Source organism: Notamacropus eugenii, chromosome 1 (assembly GCF_028372415.1).
Source record: "Notamacropus eugenii isolate mMacEug1 chromosome 1, mMacEug1.pri_v2, whole genome shotgun sequence".
Lineage (NCBI taxonomy): Eukaryota > Metazoa > Chordata > Mammalia > Diprotodontia > Macropodidae > Notamacropus > Notamacropus eugenii.
The window spans coordinates 616,123,131-616,148,019 of record NC_092872.1 but is presented as its reverse complement, the minus strand read 5'-3'; the positions used below and the strand labels follow the sequence as shown (position 1 = coordinate 616,148,019).

Below are 24,889 nucleotides of genomic sequence, written 5' to 3'. Positions count from 1 at the left end.
TTTTTTTCTGACATCTTTTTTTTCTCCCTTTTTTTGTCTATCTTTGGGCTTACTTGTCTGCATCACCCCACTGTAGAATGAGAAATGGAAAAGGAAAGGATACTGTTGCTGTTCTTTTGTTAATGGCATTCTTAAAGAACTTGATAGAGAAAGAAGTAGAAAACATTCAGTAAAATGAAATTGTTGGGTTTTTAGCAATCTATTTTCACCCAAGTCTCTGTAGCCCCAGGATTGCTGAGAGTAAATTTTTGATCACTTTTCTTTTCTGTATTATTTGATTCAGACTGGCCTTTCCACCACATAATCTGAATTAAAGAGATGATTTACTTTCCTTCGTACTAGACTTGTATCCTGAACTTAGCTGAGTGATTGGCAGAAGGAGGAGAGTATTACACTCCCTCTATGGGAGTGAAGAGCTTTGTCTGCTTCCTTTCATTTTTTTCCTAGGAAGAAACAAAAGAAGTATCATGGCATGGTTGATAGAAAGCTGGCCTGGGAGTCAGGGAGCATGAGTTTATCCTGCCTCTGATGCATAGTGACCGTGTGACTCTGGACACATCAATTACCCTCTCACCTCCTCCAGAAAACTGTCTTACAACTGTTAGTTTCAGAGGAGGTGCTGATTCACCTCATTGGAGGAAATTCTCTCTATCAATGAAATCTGCCTCCTCCATCTTCCTGTCCCCTAGGAAAAAAAGAGGCAGTAATCAAATTTCCATAGAAATAGCATAATGGAAATAAAGGAAATTTATAGTTTTAATTTCCAAATTTAATTTTTTGTTTATTTTTCCTTCAGATTTGGTACATTTTAGAAGATAACCCACAGGTTTGAAAACTGGATGTATTCTTTCAGTCCTGATTAAGGGAAAGCTTTTCATGTCTGTCACTTTAACCAGGCATCTGGTTTAGTGGAAAAATGAGAGGCATTAAAGTCTTGACTTTCTTTAATAACATTTACTGTCGTTTAAATTTTGTTCCTTATGTCAATAAAAGGGAAAGAATTAAAATTCTTTAATAACATTTACTATTGTTCAAATTTTGTTCCCTATGTCAATAAAATGGAAAAATATCAATGGAATAGGGGGAAAAGAGTCCAGTGAAAGAAATGGGCTTAGATTCATTGCAGTCTTTGGTATGTCTTAAATGTGAGGGTGTTTGAGGGGTTCCATCTAAGAAGATCAAAGGAGCAGACTGTTCCTTGCTCAATAGCTTGCCCTAGGAAGCTGTCATGCAGTACTTTTCATACTGGTGAATGAGGCAAGAGTGACCTTAGTCTGTCTGGGTCAGTCATTTGTGTTTCTGTCTCTTTGTTCAGATGGAGTACATTGCCTGACCTGTGCTATCATGCTCCTCAACACTGATCTACATGGCCACGTAAGTACAGGGCTGTGAGATTTAGCTTTCTATTAGAGAACATATTGTTTTGTTAGCTTACATGTGGGATCAAGTAAGTCTGGCAGTATATGTCGCCTATTTGTGTGTGTGTGTGTGTGTGTGTGTGTGTGTGTGTGTTTAGTATCTACATACATGCCATAAGAAAAGATGTGTTTACATTTGCTGCTACTTTGCTATAAAAGGAAAAGCATGATATTGATATGTCTAGCTTGTATAAATCTGAGTGTGCCATGTAATATGTTCTCAGAAAGGATTAGAAAACAGCAGCGAAGAAAAGAACGGTGACAATGAAACATTTAATGCTTTTATTTGAATCGAGGGAAAGTCAACATAACTTTAATTATAAGTATAATCTTTTAATATTGCCATTTTGCATAGTTATTTTTGGTTTATATCAATATAGTTTTCCCTTTAGGGTAGAGCTTATATTTAGGAGTGAGAGACACTGAAATCATTATTTCATGCCCGTTAGCTCAATGAATGCAGAACCCTAGAAATAAGCTTGTGACATTTTGCTTTATGTACCAGAACTGGAAGGCGGGGTAATAATGTAGTTGTTTTTGTTATTATTAATTTTTATTATGTTTTTGTCCATGACTGTGATTTCATTATTTGGGGGTGTGGGGGGAGGAGGAGAAGGAGGGAGAGAGGGCTCCTGAAGTACTCCCTCACTCTGCTAATAGTGACCAGTATTATGTATCTTTCCTAGTCTTTAGAATTGCCCTGGGGCACTTGAAGTGACCTGTCCTTGGGCAGGAAAGGAGTATGTGTTAGAACTGGGATTTGAACTAAGTTCTTCTTGGTCCTAAGATCAGTTTTCTATCCACTACTCCATGCTGCCTCCCTCCATCCCCAAAACCCCTCAAAACTTTACCCAACCAAGCAGAAAATTTTAATATAAAATTCATTCCCTATCACCATTCTCCACTAGATGGCAAAACCTGAGCACTTTTTCCTTTAGCTATTTCTTACTAATAGGATGAAAATTGACAGTCAAATCTGAGAAGGTTAACTGTATCATTATTAAATCTTTACTTTCAAATGAATGATTTGTATCAGCTTGGATGAGAAGACCTATGAATTTCATCTTGGTTTGCCTTTTTTACTGACTTACCTAAACTGGCTTACATTGGTAAAATTTCAGATTGCTCTTGTTAGATGAGGGATACATTGAATTTAGAATTAAAGCAGCCTTATAAAGTAGAAAAATGGAGTTTTTAAACTGATTTTAATAAATTATATAATATGTGAAAGGGGAGACTATATATGTGTGTGTACACAAGATGAATGATACATATGCACACAGTATATGCACAGTATATATATATATATATACACACACACACATTATACATACAGTATATATACATTATAAACATACATATATATGAATATATATAGAGAGACAGGATATATGCACACATGCCATATATATATATATACACATATATGTCAACATACATATAGGAATGGGATATCCCTATACCTATGTGTGTGTATATACAGATATATATGCATGCATGTATACATAAAGCACAGATTTAAACCGCACTAAGACTTTTGGCACACCCAGTATATGTGCATGTCACCTCCCCGCACACAAACATAGATACATTTACACATATATATGTATACACGCTCATACAGTATCTCTGAAGTCTTAGTGCAGTTCACATGCACGCTATATATTATTAAGTATGCAAAGTATGTATACACACATATGTATATATGTGCAAAATGATTTTTACATATTTCTACATACATATTTATTTGGGGCAATATTTAATGTAGTAGAGGCAATTCTGGTAACTAAAGAATTGTTTTCTTCCCTTACTGTTTAGTATGCTGGAATTTGGAATTTGACCTGTAGTTCAAAATAATCAGAATTAGTATAGTGCTGGTTAGTTAATTTAACTCAATAGTTTTCATGTACTGCCATGACACAAAAGGCCTGCCAAATGCTAGGCACACAAGACAAATTAATATTCTTTGATTGTGTAAAAATGTGGTGCTGCCTCTTAAGGCCTCGCAGAGAGCTGTAGGATTCAGAGAAGGATCACACAAATTATTAAGATGATAAGAAGACAGACAAACACGACCTATGTGCTACGATGAACCCCTCCCTCAAAAAACAGCCCCCTTTCCCTCCCCTCACGTCTGGGGAAATGAATCATGGGGATATGGGGGAGGGAGCGATGATGCATCACTAGAGGGAGCCCTCTGCTATAAAGCAGGTCCTAAATGTTGGGAATATTTTTTACTCTGGGGTGGATGAGACTGGCAATATAAATTTTTAGAAAGGAGTCATGGATGGACAATAGATCTATGATATGCTATTAAGGACAAGTAGGAATATTGGTGGGTTACATTTCTAACCTTTTGAGAGTTGTAATATTGAGAACATGATAACCTTCTCAGAATCTGCCCCAAGAAACCATGATCAGAACCCTAGATTGGCTAAGACCTAACTTTTTTTTTTAGTCCACTTTTGATTATTTTAGAGAGATTATTTTTTCTGATTTCTAGGTTTTCTGGGCGCATGGACTGTGTTACTGTTTTTGTGCAGCTAAGTTAAAATGGTTTGGAAGGGATTGCTGAAGCAAATTGGAGCTTTTCCATGACTATCTATTATCGTAGATAGAAACAAATGCCCAAAGTTACTGGTTTAGGAGAGAAAGGTTTAAGTCAGCTAATTAATTAGTTAATTGAATTTATTAATTAATATAAATTGTAGTCTCTGAGATCACCTTATGAATTATTTTATCTTATCATAGACTTAGCAATTTTTCAAAAAATATTCTATTTTTCCCTAATTCCTCCCTTACTCCCCTTCCCTCCCCCCTTTCCTTTAGCAATTTAAAAGAAAATGGGATACTTAAAGTAATACTTAAAGGATTCTTTGTTGTGAAATTTTGTTAGAACAGTTAATACTATGCATGTTTCTTAGAGTTTAGAGTATACCATAGATGCTGTAACAACTAACCATATTGAAATATATTTTTCTTACTCCTCTTCTCTGGATCCATCTCTTTTGATTTTTATGAATTTTCCTTCTAGGTGGTAAGTTTTTTGTCTTTCATTCTGGATGTAGTTTCTCCTGCATTGATTATGATTGCCTGATTTCGAGTTAGAGTGACCTGCTCCGACTTAATGAGCATGACCACCTTGTGAAGTCAAGTCAGAAGGATGACAATGAGTGAATTGTTTCTGCCTGCCCCTCTTTTCATTGCACATTTTTCCTCTTCCTTACCTCTTGGATGCATTGCCATGACCCTCTCAGACATTAAATTACTAAACCATTGTCCTTACCTTCCTCACTATAATATCATAGAAGCGTTCTAAAAAGAGTGGCCTTTCCAAAAGGTGCTGACACAGAATTTTCTTAAAAGGTTGCTATGAAGGTGGCCTGGGAAGAATACTTTCACTTGCCTGCTATTTGCAGAGATTTTATATGGATTTCTGTTCCTGTCAGGAATGATTTTATGAGACCATTAGGTCTACTGGCCTTTATAAACTGTGTATGGATTTTGTATTGATACATTTGAACCCTCCAGTAACAAGACTAATCAAGAGTTTTCATGCCCTGGGATGTGATCATGCATGCATTTGAATATATATGCATTTTGAAGTAAAATCATCTCCCATAGAGTATTATGGGTACTTAGAATAAAAGTTGGCCACAACCTGTCTAGGTAGCAAGCCAAAAGGTCCCCAGCCTTAGTACAAAGGGTTCCATTGCACTTTTAGAAGCCATCATGGGTTGGGGAAACTCCTTACATTAATGAAAAAAATGGAGACTTGGGCTCTCTTCTAAGCTCTTTCTGTTTTTTGTGTGTGACCACGAATAGCTTCATCTCCCTGCTTCAGTTTTACAACTGTATGATGAAGGTAATTTAAATAAGTTTACTTAGATTAGTGATTTAAAAAGTGATACCTCTGACATTGGAAGAAACTTGAATCTTCCTATGGGTAGGTGTGGCTATTATTTCTTCTTTGGATTTAGTCTCGTTTATATCATATTTTTGATGAAATGTAATCATATAATTATAAATTGTGGATATAATTTTAATTTTGCTATCAAAGCATTTTAGAGGTCCTTCAGGACTTGCTGAGCTTGAGTTGTCATTTGCATCAATGCTGCAAATGTTTGTGCCTAAAAATAATTTATTGAAACATACCTGATCTGAGACAAAAGATATTCCCTTAAGAATTTTGGCAAGATGGTGGTAGGCATTTTTCTTTCAGTAGCCTTTATTTTTATTTTTTCAGTGTTAGTGCTCAGGTAAATTTGAACCTATCCCCTGTCTAAATTACTATACATTTTATATTAAGGGAGGCTAAATTAATTAGGTTTGACTATATCTACTCAGATTTAAGGGTCTTTTCAAATGTCACACAATGAGTTTGAGATAGAGCTATGAGTAGATCCCAGGTCTCTTGACTTCCATTGAGTACCTTTCCCACTTAACCATGCTGCTGGAAGGAAACATTTACTAAAAAGGTGCTGAAATACATATAAAAGAACTTGGGAAGTCAAGATTGATGTCACATAAATGCTAAAGGTAGGAAAATGCACTAATCTTTTTCTCATTTGTTGAGTGCTCGGCGCTGGAGTACTTAGGTGGGTAGATGGCATGTCATCCTATCTTAATGGTCATGCAGTATTACGATTATTTCTCTCTCCCTTTCATCTCTCCTCCTTCATAAACTCCAATATATAGCTTTCCAGTCTCTGGTTGGTAGGTTTAGCTCCTTGGTAGAGATGATCTATGTCAAAAGATGCTTCTGTCTTCCCCTTCCTAGTGGCTTATAGGCCTTCTATTTATTAATTACTGTCTAATTTGGAATATGGTGCTATTCAGAAGTTAATGAGTTGCTAAGAATTTCCACATCCATTTTGATACAGGCATGACCCCTGTAACTGTTGCTTCAGCTAATGTAATTTTAATAATATAATAAATAGACTTGTTGTTTGTCTCTACCTTAATGGTATACATTTTTTTTCTTTTTCGTACTGATTTGGTTTTCATAAAATTGGCCAATCCTTTTTCATGAATCCCTATCCAGGTTGGTGCAATTTTGCTTGGTTCTGCTGAGCCTTATGCCAGGGCCTGCCCGATGCTCTCTTTCAGTCTTCACCCTGAGGAATTCCGTTCTGTTTAGCCTGGTCTTAGCACTTATCTGGACCTTAGGCTTAGGAGTCAAGAAGGCATCGTGCTTCTAACTCATGACTGTGCTGTCATGTCAGCGTTGTGATAGAAAAGAAACGCTCCTCCCAAGACTGATGGGAGGCAGGCTGCATGAGGTACTTGTCTTCCTTGCATGCCTTTTTAGCTTGCTTCTTGATCCAGCATTGACCTCCCAGCCTGAATGTCTACTTAGACAAATTAGTTTTCTGCTTCTGTCTCTGGTACCACTCCTACCTGGCCCAGATTTTGTCCTTCTTCAGTGGAGGGAAGACATGAGGGTTCTTCCTCTGCCAGTGACTGGCATGGATTTATCTTGCCTGGTACCAATCACTCAGGGCAGTGCTATTTACCCAGGGAAATCTGCTCTGCCACCCCATATCCCCTGGTTATTTCCTGATAATGAGATGCTTCCTGTAATATTTTTTTATCCATGTATGTATGTGTAATTGATTAAAGATATTAGACAAGGTATGCCTGTACTGAGGAAAAGCTTTGGCCTAGAAGTGAGGACTCATTTGGCATAGAATTTTTACTGAAACAGACAAATGAAAACTTTCCAGGGGTATTTGGAGCTAATAAGTCACAGGGTTAGTCAATGTAATACATGAGAAGATTTGCCAAAAGTTTTAATTTTGGGGGGAAATAAACCAATAGTTACTTTTTTTGATGGCCTTGAGAAAAGAATTCATTATGCAAACAAAAGCATTACAGATGATCTAAAGAAGTCCACCATGGATGAGAACTCGGAGAGAAATCGATGCCTTATGTCATTGAGAGGTAACGTGGTATACTGGAAAGCCACATCAGGAGAACTGGATTCAAATTCTTTCCTGACATATTGTTTAGGTGACCACAGACAAGTTATTTAACCTCCTAAAACCTCAGTTTCCTTATTTATAAAATGGTAATAATACTTGAATTAACTTCCTCACAAGGTGGTGGTGATAAAGCATTTTTTAAAGTTTAGAGAGCTCTGTGTAAGTGGGCATTGATATTATTGTTACTAGAAGGTAGTAAGGCTTTGTAATATCCAGAAGGCAGCCTTTTTATAAGAATCTGAACTCTAATGTGTAGAGACAAATCTTATATAGTATAAGAATATGAGATTGGGTGGCAAGTGACCCAAGGATGACTCCTGCGCTAGCTCTGCCAGTAATCAGATCTGTGATCTTATGCAAAGCATTAGACCTTTACTGATCTTTATTTTCTCATGTGTAAAATGAAGTTGGAAGAAATGATTTCCCAGGTCTCATTCAGCTTTACAATTCTGTGATTCTATAATCTGTGTACAGATTTGATAGTTACTCATATAGGTTTTGCCTTTAAAGTAGGGAAAAATTACTTTATGCCCATACCTCTCAAAAAAGAAAGATAAAGACTGTCAAGTAAAATCTTTACATACCTAAGTTATTCTCCCATTACAACAGACTCCAGAGACTATTAAAATTATTTTTCTGTACTGGAAATTTTATTCTGTTGTGTATTACTTAAAATAAGTAGGCCACAAAGCTGTTTGGTGACTTTTCATTATATTGATATTTTGTGATCAATGATGTCAGTAAGATGATTTGACCTGTAACAATAGCTAAAACCCTAGATGCTCCTTGGTTATTTCCCTTTTGAACTTAGGCAGCCATTATTAGGACAGTTCACTCGAATTCTGAGTCAGAAGACCTGAGTTTGAATCCTGGAGTGGATAGGTTATGGCTAGGTATGGGAGTGGGGAACCTGAGGCCTTACCACATGTGGTCTTGAGGTGACAGGTTCCCCACCCCTGGGCTAGGATTATTTCCCAAGTGACCTATAAGACATACATAAGAATTTTGGTGGCACAATTATGAGTTCAATGATATGGGGAATTCAAGGTGTGGAACTTCTAGCAGTTCAAATGGCCTACCCTATAACCTATTGGAATTGTTTAGGGCAAATAGAGATAATACGTGTACTAGGTACTGTGCTGATTGCTGAGGGATAATACAGAGAAAGGTCAAAGGCAATTGCTGCCCTTTTCAAGTTCTTATGTTTTAATGATTAAATTTAATTTAATGATCAAGTAAGTGACTTGCTCAGAGTCTCATAGCTAATTATGTCAGAGACAGAAACTGAACCCAGGTCTCCTGCCTCTCTAGATATCATGAGGTTTCAGAACAAGATTAGCATATTTTAATGCCCAGTAGAAGGAGGAAACCTAAGGATATAGTAGGAAGAGTATGAAAAGAAGCAGGATTAAGCAGGTATGAATTCATAACTTTGTTGTTTTTTTTTGTTTTTAGACTACTAGCATTGAGATTTATTTAAAAGGATCTGCGATCTCATCAGTGTTGGCGTTCTCTCTGGGTTGCCCATCTTAGCCTGTCCCTGCTGCCCCTCCTGTATGTGACCCAGAAGTTCACCACTACTTGGGGAGTCTACTTAAAATGGTGGAGAACTTTGCGGCTTCCTCAGCATAGTACTTGGCACCATGATTCACGGACTGACTGGCTGGCCCTTTCCTTTGCAAATGGGAGCTACATTCAGTCCCTTTCCCACATTCTGGCTTCTTTACAAGTAGAAGCAGTTAGAGTTTTCACCATGACTCTGCTTTTCCCTCTCCCCGTTCCCCTCCAGCAATCTGACTGGTACATAATTAATTGGGATTTAGGAAAGAGCACTTCTGCAAAAAAGGGTGTTCATCCTTCACAATTAGACTTTCATCCTGATCAGTTTGAAAACATTCCAAAGATTCAGTTGCCAGCTAGCCCTCCGCTTAAAGGAGCTGTGCCACTGAGGATAGCCCAGCATCATTGTAGACAGAGAGAAGAAGAAAAAAGGGAAGGCTTGCTCTTTCTTCCTGTAAACCTGATTTTAGCAATGATCTCTCATTGAAAGAATTTCCCTTAGATGGGTTGGTTTTTTAACATGTATGGTGATGCCTTAGAGGAAAGGTGGAGTGGTCAGGGATGGGATATGCTTGTATTTTTAGTATGCATTAATGTAACCAGGTTTTCCCTGGAGATGATGGGAGCCCTTTGGGTTCTAGAAAGGATGTTTTCACAACTGAATGAGAATGGATTAGGTTATCCATTATTAGTAGTGGGTTCTAGCCAGGTTAATTGTGGGATGATAGCAATGACATTTTGTAACCCTTCTTTATCTTAATCCATTGATATTTATCCCGAGATCTGATGAAGGCAGAGGCCTAGGATGGGGGTGGGTGGGTAATAATAAGAACTTTGAAGGATCCATGAATTCCTTAGCCATCCTCTACCAGTACAAATTCTAGAGACAGCTAGGTGGTCCATTGAATAGTTCTGTTCAGTTGGACCTGGAGTCAGGAAGAGCTGAGTTCAGATATGGTCTCAGACACTTACTAGATGTGTCACCCTGGGGAAGTCATTGGATCTCTGACTCAGTTTCCTCATTTGAAAAGTAGAGATAATAATATTACTTACCTCCCAGAGTGGGAATAAAATCAGATAATAGTTCTCAAGTTCTCTGCAAACCTTAAGTCGCTATATAAATGTTGGTTGTTATTGTTCTTTATTATTATCAGTATTAAATAGGTAGCCCTGTCTTCTACTCCTGTGGGACTCTTGTCTATGGTTTCCCATAAAGGATTCCTAGAGTATTTTGCAATGTTTTTGAGAATTTCTTCTGTTCTTTTCCTCTCTTAAAGTTAAAAGGTATCAGTTGTCTATCATTCTTGTTCCATATCTGGAAACCCCAACCCTACCCCATGCATATCCTCAGTAAGGTCCTTGATCATCTCTTCTGAAGAAAAGATACTGCAGAGTGAGAAACCAGTGTTTAGTGTACACAGGATAATTGTTTGAAATGAATTTATCTCAGTGTGTCTTTGCAGTTTCTCTCCTCCTTTTCAGTATATACCCTTTTCATACATTTTAGCGTCTTCCCTGTGTAGCCCTACTCAAAACCACGCACTCAGTGTTTTTAGACCATTTATCCTTCAGCTGAAGGGAAAGCATAGCTGTAACAGTAATTAGCCCTATGGTGTGAATTATTGTCATGAGTTATCTTTCCAGGAATAACTGCATTTTAAAAGAAGGAAATAGTAGGAAAAAGGATTAACCATTAACCCTGGAATTTCAGACACTTGCGCCTGGGTAGAGGGATATTTGGGGGACGGGGAAGGGAAGGGTTCTGAATACCCCTCAGATCCCACCCTCACACAACTGTGGGTAAGTGAGATTGCCTCCCAGGTTCCTCCTAGCTCTCAATCTGTGATTTTGTGTTAATAGTGCCAAATTTAAAGGCAATGAATTAATAATTATTCCCTCCTTTTTCTTTGCTTAACTCTTCTCTGTTGCAAAGGAGAGAGATAGATTAGCTATCTTTTGGAACTGTAAGAAAGATAAATTATCTTTTTTCTCTATTTTAAGTTAAATAATGAAAAATTATTAAATATTTTTCCCCTCCTGATTGCTTCCTTTCTTTAGCTGAGAGGAAAACAAGAAAAATAAAAACCAAACCTTTGTTACAAATGGGCATAGTCAAGTATTCTCATATTGACCTTGCTTCCAAATGTTTGCATTCTTTTGCATATTTCATCCATCATCTCTCTGTTGGGGGGTGGCTGGTAGCCTTCTTCATCATCAGTCTGAGAGATTAATTATTTAAAGCTAGCAATTATTGGTAGCAGGTTCAAGAGAGTTCTATTAAAGTAAGCCAACTGGTTTTCTTCCTCTTCCTCCACACACGTATCCACATACACATTTTCATTGTCAGGAACAATGAATTAATCATCTGCTATAACCAGAAATTCAGATAGACAGAGGGGGGAAAAAGAAATTTTTAGAATAATTTCTTCCAGGATGACTTTTTCTTTCCTAGTCTGATCATATTTTGGGGCATTGCTAAGGTTAGAAATTGGTCATTAAGCATTTGTTAAGTGACTCCTATGTGCCAGGTACTATCCTAAATGCTGGACCTACGAGAAGAGGGAAAAGATGGTCCCTGCCCTAGAGGAACTCATAGTCTGATGAGGGAGACAACATGCAAACGAATGTGTACAACCTAGCTGGGTATAAAATATGTGGAAAATAATGAGCAGAAGGAATTGCACAAGAATTAAGATGGTGTGGGAAAAATTTCTTATAAAAGTTGGGAATTTAGCTGAGACTTAAAGGAAGCCAGTGAGATAGAGATGAGGAGGAAGAGCATTATTTTCAGGAGAGACAGCTGGTAAAAATGCTCAGAGTCAAGAGATGGAGTCTGTTTTTTTTTCCCAAGAAACAGCAAGGAGGCCAGTGTCATTGGATCAAAGGATATATAGTGTGGAGCGGGGAGGGAGGTGTGAGAAGACTGGAAAGGTAAGGTCAGGGAGCTAGGTTATGAAGGGCTTTGAAGACCAAATAGAGGACTTTATATTTATTTAATCCTGGAGGTGATGGGGAGCCAGTGTGACACATGTGGTTGCTAAATGGCGCTCATTCTTTTTTCCCCACTATTCACCAGATTTGGAGAGAGGACCCAGATTGTATTTCTGAGGTTGAAAATAATGTTTCTGGAAATCGGTTCTTTAGACTTTCCAAGGGAACATCTGGAAGTGCCAAGGCAGAGTCATGATTTGCAGCATCTGTGTTACTGCAGATGTCATGCATCCCCAAAGTGACCATTTTGGTACTCTGGTATTCCAGTTGATGCCTAACTTTTCACCTCCTTGATTCCTCATTACAGCACCTCTCATTTCTACAGTATGGTCTCTCTCTCCTTCTAACTTGGGTGCTCCCATTGAGGTAGCTTCCCATATTATTACAGCTCTGCTCTGAAACTTAACCACTTTAGAGAGATGCCTGGGACACTGGGAGTTAGAGGATTTGGTCTTCCTGAGTGAGGTCATCTCTCTATCCATGTTATGTTACTTCTTATGCTTTCTTTATATACTGTAAAAGTTATGGGTATTTAGTATTCACATTAAGATATGAAAATGGTAACAGCAGTGCCCATTTTATGCCACTGTTTACAATTGATGAAGTCCCTTTCTCACACAGAGAGTCAATAAGTGCCTGTTTTGTGCCAGGCTTTTTATTAAGAATTGAAGATACAAAGAAAGGTAAAAAGATGATCCCAGTTCTCAAGGATCTCCCAGTCTCATGGGGGAGACAACATGTAAACAGCTATGTACGGACAAGATAGATACAGGACAAATTGAGAAAAATTCCTGAGGAAAGGCCTTAAGATTAAAGAGGATTGGAAAAGGCTTCATTCAGGAAGTCAGACCACAGCTGAGATTTGACAAAAGCCAGACATGCTAGGAGGTAGAGACGAAAAGGGAGAGATGCTAGGAAAGGTAGGCAAGTGAGGTATTACTTGAGCATATCTGTAAAAGTTTGATCTCCTTATTTTGAATGGTCCCTCCAGTAATACAGACAGCAGTCAATCCTGTTAGAGTTTTCCCCATATCCTCCTGGTTATTCTCTGTGAAAGATCTAGTTGTGCTGGAGGCCACATTCCAGGTCTTTTGACAGTCTGTGGTTACCCCAGCAGCACTCGGACTGTGCAGACTGGTCTTTGATGGTGATGTAGGAATTGACCCACCTTCTTTTATGATTACACTTTTCCAGGATGATACCTTTTATGCCATTTTTTATACATAAATCATTGTTGATAATGGGAGTAAACTGAATCCTATCATAGGATCATAGATTTTTTTAGAACTTAAAGGGACCTTAAAGGGCCATTGAGTCATTTTACAGATGAAGAAATTGAGGCTCACTTGCCCAGGGTCACACAGATAGTAAATAATAGATTGGGATTTGAACTCAGGTCCTCTTGGCACTGTCATAGAAAATGTCCTGCTCAGAGTCCTAATCACAATCACCATCACTTTCATATACTGTTTTGAATTATGTAGAGTGTCTTACATACATTCTCATTTTAGCCCCATGCTAGCCCTGTGAGGTAGCTATTATAGGTCTTACTTTTATTTTACAGGTAAGGAAGCGGAGGTTCATAGGGGTTTAGTTGTTCGTTGTTCAGTCATTTCAGTCATGTCCAACTCTTCATGATCCCATTTGGGGTTTTCTTGGCAAAAATACTGGAGTAGTTTGCTGTTTCCTTCTCCAGCTCATTTTATAAAGGAGGAAACAGATAAATAGGGTTAATTGACTTGCCCAAGTTAGTTAGTAAATGTCTGAGGTCAGATTTGAACTCACGAAGATGAGTTGTCCTGACTCCAGGCTCAGCTGTCTATCCACTAGTTCCACCTGTGGGTTAAGTAATACGTTGCACAGCCCTCCCTCACTCAAAGCAAAGTTAAGCGCAAGTCATGTCATCATTTCTCTGATGGCATGGTCGTCTTCGGCAGTGAAGAATGAGCACACACACAAGTAATATATATTAAATAATGGACTTGATCCTGTTCCCAGGATTTGTAAGTGTCAGAAGTATAATCTGAACAATCATCTCTCTGAGGATTCAGGTCAAATACTCTACCCACTACGTTGAACTCTGTCAAATGAAAATGGGATTGGTGAATCCCCCAGTTATTCCTTTTACTAGATGATGGTATGCCAAGTGCATCAGGTCCCCGCGTATTGTTGTCTGCTCAGGGAAATCCATGACCACTCCAAAGAGATCACACAAATACAATAATACCAAAAGAAAAACCAAATGGGTGAAGAAAGCCTTATTGTCCAGACTATAAAATGTAGCTAGGTAGATGTCTCACTGAATTGTAGAACATTAATACTAGATGAAATAGAGGATAAACAACTGGACTTAAGAGTTAAGAAGACCTGAGTTCAAATCCTGCTTTAGACACTAGCTCTGTGATCTCAGGCAAATCCAATTAGCTTCTGTCCACCTTTGTTTTCTCATTTATAAAATGAGGATGATATTAACAACTACTTCTTGTGAGAATCAAGTGAGTTAATGTACTCCAAGTGCTTTGCAAGGTGTAAAACTATGTGAATGCTGTTACTATTAGTATTATTAATAATATAGGCAATGAGTTGTGCTCAGAAATTAATTGAAGGAATAAAGTAGACCAGATTTTTTTTTTTTTTAATGGGAGAGTCAGGGAAATAGCTAGTCTTTTGTTGGAAGGAAGAAAGCATTACAACACATTTCAAGTGAACCAATCCATGGGCTCAGTGGCTCAGCTGGTGGGGTACCAGCTGGTAATGGGTTCCACAGTTAGGGCAATGCTTTGTTTCACCTTCATGAAGCCAGAACCAGATGACTGCACTGCTGTCCTCTTCCCAGATACATCACTTGTCAGTGATGGAAGGGACCTGGTTGGGCTCCTCCTCAATCCCTGGAGCTGCCATTGGCGCTACTGTATTGAAGGGATCCAAATTGTTCCTTGCAGTCATCATAATCCCTGTCTCCAAATTAGTACAGTATAGTTCTCTCTCAGTGATACCAGGCTGCTCCCTGAAACTTTTATCTTTAACATAACATCAGTGTTCCTCAGATGATAATCTCCAAAGAATTAAATTAAGGAAAACACATGACAAGGTGCATGGTATGGTAGTTTTTATTATTTGCATTTTACAGATGAGAGAAACTGAGGCACTAAGGCACCTTAGTAAAATTAGGTCAAAGTCATATAAGATAGTAAGTGTCAGAATAGGCTTCAAAAACCAATATTCTCACTATTTCCAAAAGAGTCAAATTAAAGAAAAAAGATGTATGTATGCCTGTGTTTGTGTATATACATACAACACAGACACACAGCACTCACTGTGTTTCACTGATGAAACAAAGTACATCTGAAAAATGAAACTTGGAAAACCATCTTAAATGTGTTTGGGAATATTAACTACGTCCTAGTATTTTTATGTTTGTTGGGCCAGTATCTTGACATGTTAAGGATGGTATCCAGATTGATGAATCTTGGGCATGACTAGATTTTATGCTTTTCAAACTGAATTCTAAGTGTATATTTTTGCATTGATTTTCCACTTTTTGTGTTAATTATCTTTTTTAGGTTTTTTGAAGCCTTTTTTTTCTGATTTCAGAGGCAATGATCCATAGATTCATTAGCATTTCAGATTTGATTGGAAATGCAGCATTGATTTCCAGGGAACATTTCTGTGGCCTCTTGATTCATTAGTAGGCCTTTTCAAATTTCCATCCTTCATTGACTGAATTGGAATGGTTTCAGAGTATGAGATAGTAGTGTGAAAGTCCCTCCTGAGTGTGCCAAACCAACAAACATTTGTTTGGAAGAAGCACTTTCCGTTTTTCTGAGTTATGAACCTAAGATGTAATAGATTGCGATCTGTCCAGAGTTAAAGACCTGGTAGTTTTAGGTCCAGCTCTTGACACCTCTAGGCTTTGTGACCCTGGGAAAATCACTTAAAGCCCCAGACAACAGACTTTGAGACTGCAAATTGTAGAGCATTTGCAAATCTGGATATTTCCTCACTTTTGGAGTTCCCTGAAGTGGAAGACACCATTGGGTCATAACCAAGAAAATAAATTCTAATAAAGTTAGAAAAAAAAGAACAGAATTGTGATAATATCAATATATTGATAAAATTGAATATTTCCCAGAAATAAGGTGTGTCTTCTGTGGTGGCAAACCAAAGGTGGGATTGGCTTCATTTCAAGAATAGTGTTTGGTTTGAAGTATCTTTAATCAAACCTGATTGTGGGAAAGAGAGTGGGAAACCGACCATATTTTATTGTACTTTAAAGTTGTGTGTATTTAAGCAGATGTGCCAACAAGGAACAAAGTAGGTTAAATTTGCTTTTTACCTCCTCATTTATTCCTGGCCAGCCTCTAAAAATTATTAAAAGGCAGTGAAATCCATTGACTTATTTATGCAAACATTTAATGTGAGAATCCACCCCCCCCCAGTAACAGTAACAGTAACAACTCACATCGATATAGCAAATTAAGGTTTGTAAAGTACTTTACATATACTCTCATTTGAGTCTCACAGTAGTCTTGTGAGGTAAATGCAGCTGTTTTCCTCACTTTACAGATGAGGAAATTGAGGCAGAGAGAAATTAAGTGAATTGCTCAAAATTGCTTAGAATAAAAAGTCTTTTAGGCAGGTTTTGAACTTAGATTGTCCGAACTCCAAGTTCACTGTGTTTTCCACTACAATACACTGCCTCTTCACTGCAAAGAGCCCTGGACTTAGGGGGTGATTGGAGCCCACTCACACCTATCAGTGCCCCTATTCTTCTGGAGCTCTCTCTTCTAAAAGTTAGCATTTATATTGTGCCTTAAAAATTGCAAAGTGAGGTACAGGTTACCTTGTTTGATTTTTCACAACAACCCTGTGAGAGTGTTATCATCATTACCATCTTCATCAATCATTGTCATCAATAATAACATTCCCGTTTTACAGATGAGAAGACTGAGAGAGCTGATTTGCTCAGGGTCACGCAGCTAGTACAGAGACAGAATTTGAATTCATATCTTCTTAGCTCCAGTTCCTGAAATCTGACTTCTATGCTGCCCAGATGCTCTGTGAGATCAAAGGATCATGTGTTAAGGAAACTTCGTATGTCCTCAAGCGTCTAGTACAGTATTAGTACGCATAGAGTAGGCGATAAACAACAGATGTATTCCTCATAATTTGTGATTAAAGAGAATCATTGTTTTGTAGGCATGCAAAGTACATCTGTTTAAAACAGGTCTCTTTGTGTAAAGTGAAGAATTTAAAAAAAAAAGTTAATAGCCCCTCAGAATTTTTCCTCTAGTCAGAATTTGTAGTGAAATTTACCCCAGTGTCAGAATCAACGTGTATCTAAAATGTTCTAGTTTTGACCATATGTCATCTTGCACTTTAAGCATATACTGATGCCTAAGACGCTAGAAATTGAATGTGAGTTATAAAGTGTAGCATTCTAGATCTTGGAAGGGAGCTCAGAAAAGAGTCTGGTCTAGTTCCTTGTCTTCAGGCAGGAAAAGAGTATGATTTCTGTTTTGTAGCGCAGGCTGCTCCAGTTTAGTACCTGCCTGTGGAGATAGAGTTGGTGGTTGAGGAGTGGCAGGAGCAGAAGCTAACTTTCCTGCCTCCAGGTGGAATGGTCTTCTCGTTGCAGAACCATATAGTGCTTTGGCTTAGTAGGTAAATGTTTGTGTTGCTCAAGTATTCAGATAGTAATTTAATATAGAATTCTTCCTGTAAGAAGTCTGCTTTGACATTGAAAAGGACATTCTCATTTTGACAAAATAAGACTACTCATAGAACATGGCACCTTTGGGATAGGAGGGTATTTATGTGCAAGATGATTTGATGATATTTCTTTAGGTTTCCACACGCTGAATACCACTTGCTTATGAAGTCATACCACGGTCATTAAGGGAGAAACAGAACCCCATCACTGCCCCACCCCCCAATCCAAGATTTGGTTTCTATTACCACTCCTTCTTGCTTTCATGAATTACATTGGCCCTTTCTTGTGGGGAGCCCACCTTTAAACTTAGCTAGGCTGGTCCTGGGACCATTAGACACAAGAGTCTACTCTTGGAAGTTTCTCCTGCTAGGTTAGACCTGTCAGAGCATGCTCTTTACTAGGATGGCCTTAGAGGATCCAGGGTCATTTCCATGTCACGAAGAGGCACTGGAGAAGAATTTAAGTAAATGAAATCATAAATGTGTGCAATGGCAGCCTTCAGAAGTCAACTTAGAGGTATCATTTTTATCTCTATTAATACTGGAATATATATTCCTTTGCTAAATGTGACATAGATGATTTCACCAGGTGAAATAAGAAGCGTTTTTCCCCTGACATAATTTTGCTCTTATTTAAAAATAATTTACATTTTAATAGTAAAATGTATCTTCTAACTTATTTTTTTATTTCATTTTTTTTGTTTTGCCAGAGTTTGTATGTATTGCCATTAGAAATCAGATCGAACTATGCTTTGTTTAGTTGTATCTGAACAAAATATGACATGGGAGGTGTGGGATGGAGACTAAGTAAGTAAGTCATTTGTTAAATCACTGGGATTTTTTTTTCTGCCCATATTCCAGAATATTGGAAAGAAGATGACCTGTCAGGAGTTTATTACGAATCTCCAGGGTGTGAATGAAGGCAGTGATTTTCCCAGGGACCTGCTAAAGGTAAGCAAGCAGTGAAATATTGGTTTTTCTAAAAAAGTAGGTTTACATTTGAATCCACTGATCAATTTTTGAATTTGAGATTGGCAGCCTTAAGGATTCCTTAGTTCCTTGCCTTCTGATTTGAATTTTTATAAGCTATGTTAAGAGTGAATAAAAACCTGGCATTTCCTCAGGCCTCTTTTCCTCCAAAATATGTGTGGACCGTTGTTCATTTCTACAAAATAAACCTATGTAACAAACAAGATGTCCTGGAAACCATTGCAATAATGATTTGTTAAAGTAGATGTGATAGATTTGGCAGCTCAAACAGTTCACGAATGGCATTGAACTTTTGGGCTGTTTGCAATCAGACTGCTTCACAAAGCTTGGGAAAGGTTACAAAGGTATATTCACTATGGAAACAAAATGCATTTGCAGATTATAATGGATACAGTTCTGGCTTTATTCAAGCTCTAGTCACATGTCCTTGAGTTGTCTCAGCAAATCGATTAAATTAAATCTGAATAATTACAGAATGCCTGCAGTATTTGCAGTCTGGCTTTATTTTTGGCCTCATTCCTCTCCGCCATCAGATAGTTATCATAAAGACAACAGAGTTGAGATTGAGATTCATGATACATTTTTTCAGTAAGGTAAATGAAATGGTGTGCTTTTAATCAAGTGCAAGATTGTTAGCTAGAAGAAATGTGAATCTGGGGGTGGAGTGGGCAGGGAAGAGTCGTATAGGGTGTTGTTATGGTATACAGTAAATCTGGGCTTAGAGTCAAGAAGACCTGAGTTCAGATTCTGCCACGGACATCTACTAGCTGTGTGACCCTGGGCAAGTTACTTAACTTCTATCTGCCTCAGTTTCCTCATTTTTAAAATGGGGATAATTGCACCTACCTCCCAAGGTTGTTGCGAGGATCAGATGAGATGATGAATATAAAGCACTCTGCAAAGTTAAAGTGCTATATAATGCTCACTAGTATTATCTCTCATTTGAACCTAGTTTTCTGACTTAACACTCACCTAGATTTCTTATGGAATCAATGATTGGGAATAGGTTTTTGCCATGTGAAGAGTAAATTTGGCTCACTAGGTGAGGCTGCAGTATGGAAATGTACTCACTGAAGGACAGATGTCTTATCTACAGTACCCTAGACAATTGTTCTTAAATTATAAGTGAATTCAGACTAGAGCACCTTCAATTTTAGGAAAAAGTAATAAGAATTAAAGGTGGGAGAAAGACAATATGAGTTAGGTTATAATATAGACTAGTGCCAAACTTTGTTGAATTTAGTAGCTCATTTAAAAATGGTGATACTAGGCAAAATGAAAAGAGTAAAAACATCTTTTCAGTAAGCAAGCAGAGATGCCATTTACTTTTTTTTTCTTTTAAAGACCAGCATCACTATTGCCTCTGTTGACTTTGAGTAGTCTGACTTTGTTTTCCGTGAGGCAGCTTTATGAGAGATGAAAGGTGCCCCACTGTGGCAGTAACTGTTCAGCACAATTCACTGATCTCATGTGAGAGGACACAAGTTAACAGGTTTTGGTTTTTTTTTTGCAGTCTGATGGTGTTAGCCTGGAAAATAATGGTTTCTTTGAAAAGGGAGTATTTGCCAGGCTTTTATCCAGTAATATCTGAAATGAAAATTGACAAGATAATTTTCACCATGTAGCTTATATAGGTTGCTGAGTTGAGGTGGTTTACTTTACTGTAGTTATGTAATTGGGAATCTCAGAGTCTTCGATGCAGTGGTCAGGTGAGAAAATGCAGCCCAGACTTAGGCCAGAGGTTTTCACACAACTTTTCTTCCAAAATTTGCCTGATGATTTATTTTTTTTGCAGTTCTGTAATTGGAAATATATTTACAAACCTTGGGGGAAAAAACTAACTCCTCTTAAACGACAGTATATTATACTGTGCCATATTTACTGTGGAGAGGTTGGTTACTCATTGGTATTCCAGAAACGACCATGGGGTTTAGAATGGAAATTGTCAAGTGGAAGAATATTGACTTTTTTCCCTCTCCTGAAGGTGATAGTGTTCCATTTTGATAGGAATTGAGATTTTCCTGCATGCTGCAACATGAACAGAGTTTCATTAGAGCCATTTTTTTCATTATACTATTATTTTTGTATAGCTAGTCTCCTTGGTTTTCTTTATCTTTTTCCTGTTAGTTTCTGGATTTCCTGCTGAGATAAAATACAATTTGATTTTAAAAAAGTGTGTGTATATACACACTCACACTTACATGCTGCATGCATTTTGCACCTATGTAAAATGTCTATATGCACACATCCATCTGTGTGATTAGATGTATATACACATGCATATGCTACATATATATAAAAGGCATGTACACAATCCACCTGTGTGATTTGATATGGGTGTATATACACATGTGTATATTTACATGTATGTAAATTGTATAGATGTATATATGTGTGCATGTATATAGTTAAACACACATCTGATCACACAGATAAATATATACAAACATTCCATGTACATTTTAGATTCTGTCCTGTAAGTTTTGAAATACTTATATTTTAAAAAAATTAGATGAAGTAGAACTGGAATGAAAAATGTAAGTAACAGTTTGAATTCATTTAATTTTTTTCTCTTCTCTTTTCACTATCTGCCACCACTCATTATGCTGATGCCAGCTCCACTTGCAAGCAGAGTGTTTGCAGAGTTAAAGGACAGATTTATTGAAATACTGATGGAAGAACAAGTGCAAATACAAAGCTGGAATAGACCCTGCAACAAGCTTACTTTCTAATACTCCCAGCACATGCAGGGGAGTAGGGACCAAGGGCTTTTTTGGTTTGGAGCAGCACAGGGATTAAATGGAGCCTTGGGGCAGTGGATCTTCACACCCTTTCCTAGGCACAGTGGGAGTATTGGTCTGATTACTGTTCACAGAGCAAGGAGTGCAAGGGGCTGTTGGGGTGATGAAGGTGGTTACCTGTGCAGGGTAGATGGCAAGGTGCCTCTGCAGTCTGTAAGCTGCTTTCCTGGTGGATGACTGATTGGATATGAAACATGGCCTGAGGCTGAGTAGAGATAGTGGGTTAAATAAAGATAGACTTTTTGACCCACTAAAGAACCTTTGGAAAACAGAGCACTTTGCAGTGAACCACCCTTTCCCAGAGATGTATATAAAGACTGAGAACCTCACAGCCCTGGCAGAGGGCTTCCTCTCCTTGAGCAGGTCTGGCTTCTCCTTCAGTTCTCCTTGACGCCTAGCAGTTGGCACCAGTCAGTGGTCTCAGCCCAGGCCAAAGCCCTCTGCCAAAGCAATTCTCTCAAGGTGCTTGGACACACAGTCTTTATCACCACAGAAGGGGAGACCTCCAGAGTTCTCCCATTTGGCAGGATGGATGCCATCCTTGTTGCATTACAGCTCTTTTGATGTGGTGCTGACAAATTAGGGATTCCCTCTCTCTGAGTCTGTTTTCCCCCTTTTTGCTACTCAGGTCAGCCTTCTGACTCCTGAAACTTCCCTTGGGGTGCAGTTCCATTGTCCCCTTATACTCTGAAGAGAGGCCCAGGCACCAATTTAGGTTCAGATATAGTGACTACTAATGTTCTCTCTCCCCATCCCCACCCCAGCCTTAATTGGTGTTGAACCCCCTAAACACCTCCTCAGTTTCTCCCTAATTATTTATCTCTCAAGGAATGGAGAAATCTCCTTTAGATAGCTATCAGAAATTCTTCTAATAACCCTAGGGGGTCAGCAACCCCCCTGCTTATCCAATAGTGTGGGGCCAGTAGGAGAAACTGTATTCTTTATAGGCCCTTCTGCAAGCATTGTCCCTGGAGATAGCATTCAGTTTGTGGAGTGAGGGGTGGGAGTGGGAGAAATGTCCCATAGTGGCTGTGTAGCACTTTCATTGTGTTCATGTATAAGAGGCCAAAAAACTCCTATGAAAATGATTCTGTTCCTGTGAGTATTTAGCCATAAGAATGAATATCTAACATTCCCCCTTTCCTTTTCCCAATGGGGCTAGTTGAGATTGAAGGGCTTTGAAATTGGCCTGTTTCCTGTCCCGAAGCCAGGTTTTTATTGTATGTGTTGTCCTTATTACTTTTAAGTTCCCTTGTTATATTTAAAGTAAGATTTGAATTTGGCTGTTGCTATGGGTAGCTAGGGAGTCAGGAATTTGTATTGAGGGTTCGCTCTTCTGCAGGGCATAGTATGGTAGGCTAGATATAGTGGGGAGATACAGAGGAACTGCAAACAAGTTTTTCCCCTCAAAGCCAGTCATTTGGGTGAGGAAAGAAGGGGGGTATTTTTTCCTCATAAAATGTACAACTGTTCGTTAGCTTTCCTTATGATTGAGCTGTAAATTGCACTTCACTAGTTTAACTTATACATGTTGATGTATAGGAGCAGTAATTTATTAATCTTAATTCAAAGGCCACATTTTTCTCTTTGTAAATCATTCAGTGGTTTTAAATCTTGCAGTACTTAAAGGTACATTAGGGATTTTCTTTCGGTAGTGAAGAACTCACTTCAAAGGCTTAAAGTACAAATATCCAGAGAATTGTATGCTTTCAAATAAGCTTAGGTTAGCTCCAAAGGGACAGAAGATAAATTGAGTCATTAGAAAAAATCACTGTTTTAAAAGACTGTATTTTATATACTTCCTTTTAACAATTTATGTAACGCTTCTTCAGTCAGTTGGTTCTTTGTATCACGCACAGCACTGCTCCACTCACCTCGACACCCCCCAGTGCTATCTTTCTCCTCTCTCCCCCAAACTTAAATATAACATATCAAGAGTGGCTCCTCATGTAAGTCAGTCTGGCAGGCCAGGTGCCCACAGTCCTTTCTAATCCTAGGCCGTAAAGCTTGCCACAGTCCTGAATGTGGACGTTTCCAAAGATTCTTCAGGAGCATGGTGTAAAACCAGGATTGGACTGAGGCCCTGATCACCATGTCAACAGATCAGTCAATCAGCAAATTTTTATAAAGCTTTCAGGATACTGTGCTAGGCAGTGGGATGATAGTTTATATAATACAGACTCTCTTACATACTGCTTTTGGAGCTTACAATCCAGTGTGATTACATTATACAAGATGGCATGATAAATTCACTAGAGAGTTACAAAACAAAGCAATTAGGGCAATATGAGGAGAAAGGCTGTTATACTGATGAAGGGAAAGCTTTGAAAGGGAGGTGGCATTTAAGTTGGGTAAAATGGTTGCTGGTTCAGTAGAAGAGAGATATGGGAGGGGAGCACTCGGGGTATTTCTGCGTATAAGAAACAAAGTGAAAAAAATGTCAGCCGTGAGTCTCTAAAATTTTCTTATTTTCCCAAAAATTGGAATACAAGGTATTCACTTTTCATCTCTACCTCTTCTTCAGAATACTTTTTGTGACTTATCTCCTAACAGCATCTCCTCTCATGTCTTCATTTTAAAAATTAATTTATTATATTAATTTGGTTATTTTTCTTCTTCATAATCTCCCATTTAGTCCCCTGTCCTTTTTGGTTAATTACATCAGGAAAATGGCAATAGTGCTTTCAGTCATATTTGTTTTTCCAAAATCTTTAATGGCTCTCTAATTGCTGCAGGAAAAAATACAAACTCTTTATCTTGGCAGGAAGGCCTTTCACAGCCTCGCATTGTCCTACCTTTCCAGCCATATTTTCATATTAAATTCATGCCAATTTTGACTGCTAGCTGTTCCCTGAACTTAACATTCCCTCTCCCACTTCTTTATAGTTACATAAATCATCCCCCAGGCCTGGGACCTACTTCTCCCCTGCCTGTCAGAATCCTCCTTTTCTTTCAAAGCTGGGTTCAGAAGCCATCTCCTTCTGAGAAATCCCTCCCTTGATTCCTTCAGATGCTAATAATTCCATCTTCAAATCACTCCCTTTTATGTTTGTCTATTTTAAACTCTCCTCTTCTCCCCCCCACTCCCAGTAGAATATAAGCTTCTTAAGGTTAGGGACTGCTTAAGTTTTGCCTCTGTACCTGGCCCCAGTTCAGGGCCCTTGTACATAGCAGATACTTAATACAGGTTTGCCCAATTCAATTGTGGTCCCTATTTTTCTTGCTGCCTACTTGTCAGGAGAGAAGCAGTGGCATAGTGGGATGATGGACACTGGTTACTTAACTGTGGGGTTGGGAAAAGAGAGGATTGTTTCATTATAAACTTATACGAAAGGTCCTCCAAACCTGTGACAAAAATAAGAGGAAATGAAGAAGGCAAGGAATAAATGAAAATTGAGATAGGAAGGTATGAGGTTGAAGGTCAGCTACCAGC

General features: G+C 38.3%; 1 protein-coding gene across 6 annotated transcripts in view; it reads left to right on the top strand.

Annotated features, from left to right (window-relative positions):
• PSD3 (pleckstrin and Sec7 domain containing 3) overlaps positions 1-24,889 on the top strand; it is a 617,602-nt gene that overhangs the window by 338,625 nt on the left and 254,088 nt on the right. For all 6 annotated transcript variants that reach the window (XM_072634977.1, XM_072634978.1, XM_072634979.1 and 3 more), the window contains 2 exons: positions 1,316-1,374; positions 18,527-18,616. In XM_072634977.1, the coding sequence (XP_072491078.1) occupies positions 1,316-1,374; positions 18,527-18,616 (149 nt within the window). The remainder of the gene's footprint in view (positions 1-1,315; positions 1,375-18,526; positions 18,617-24,889) is intronic.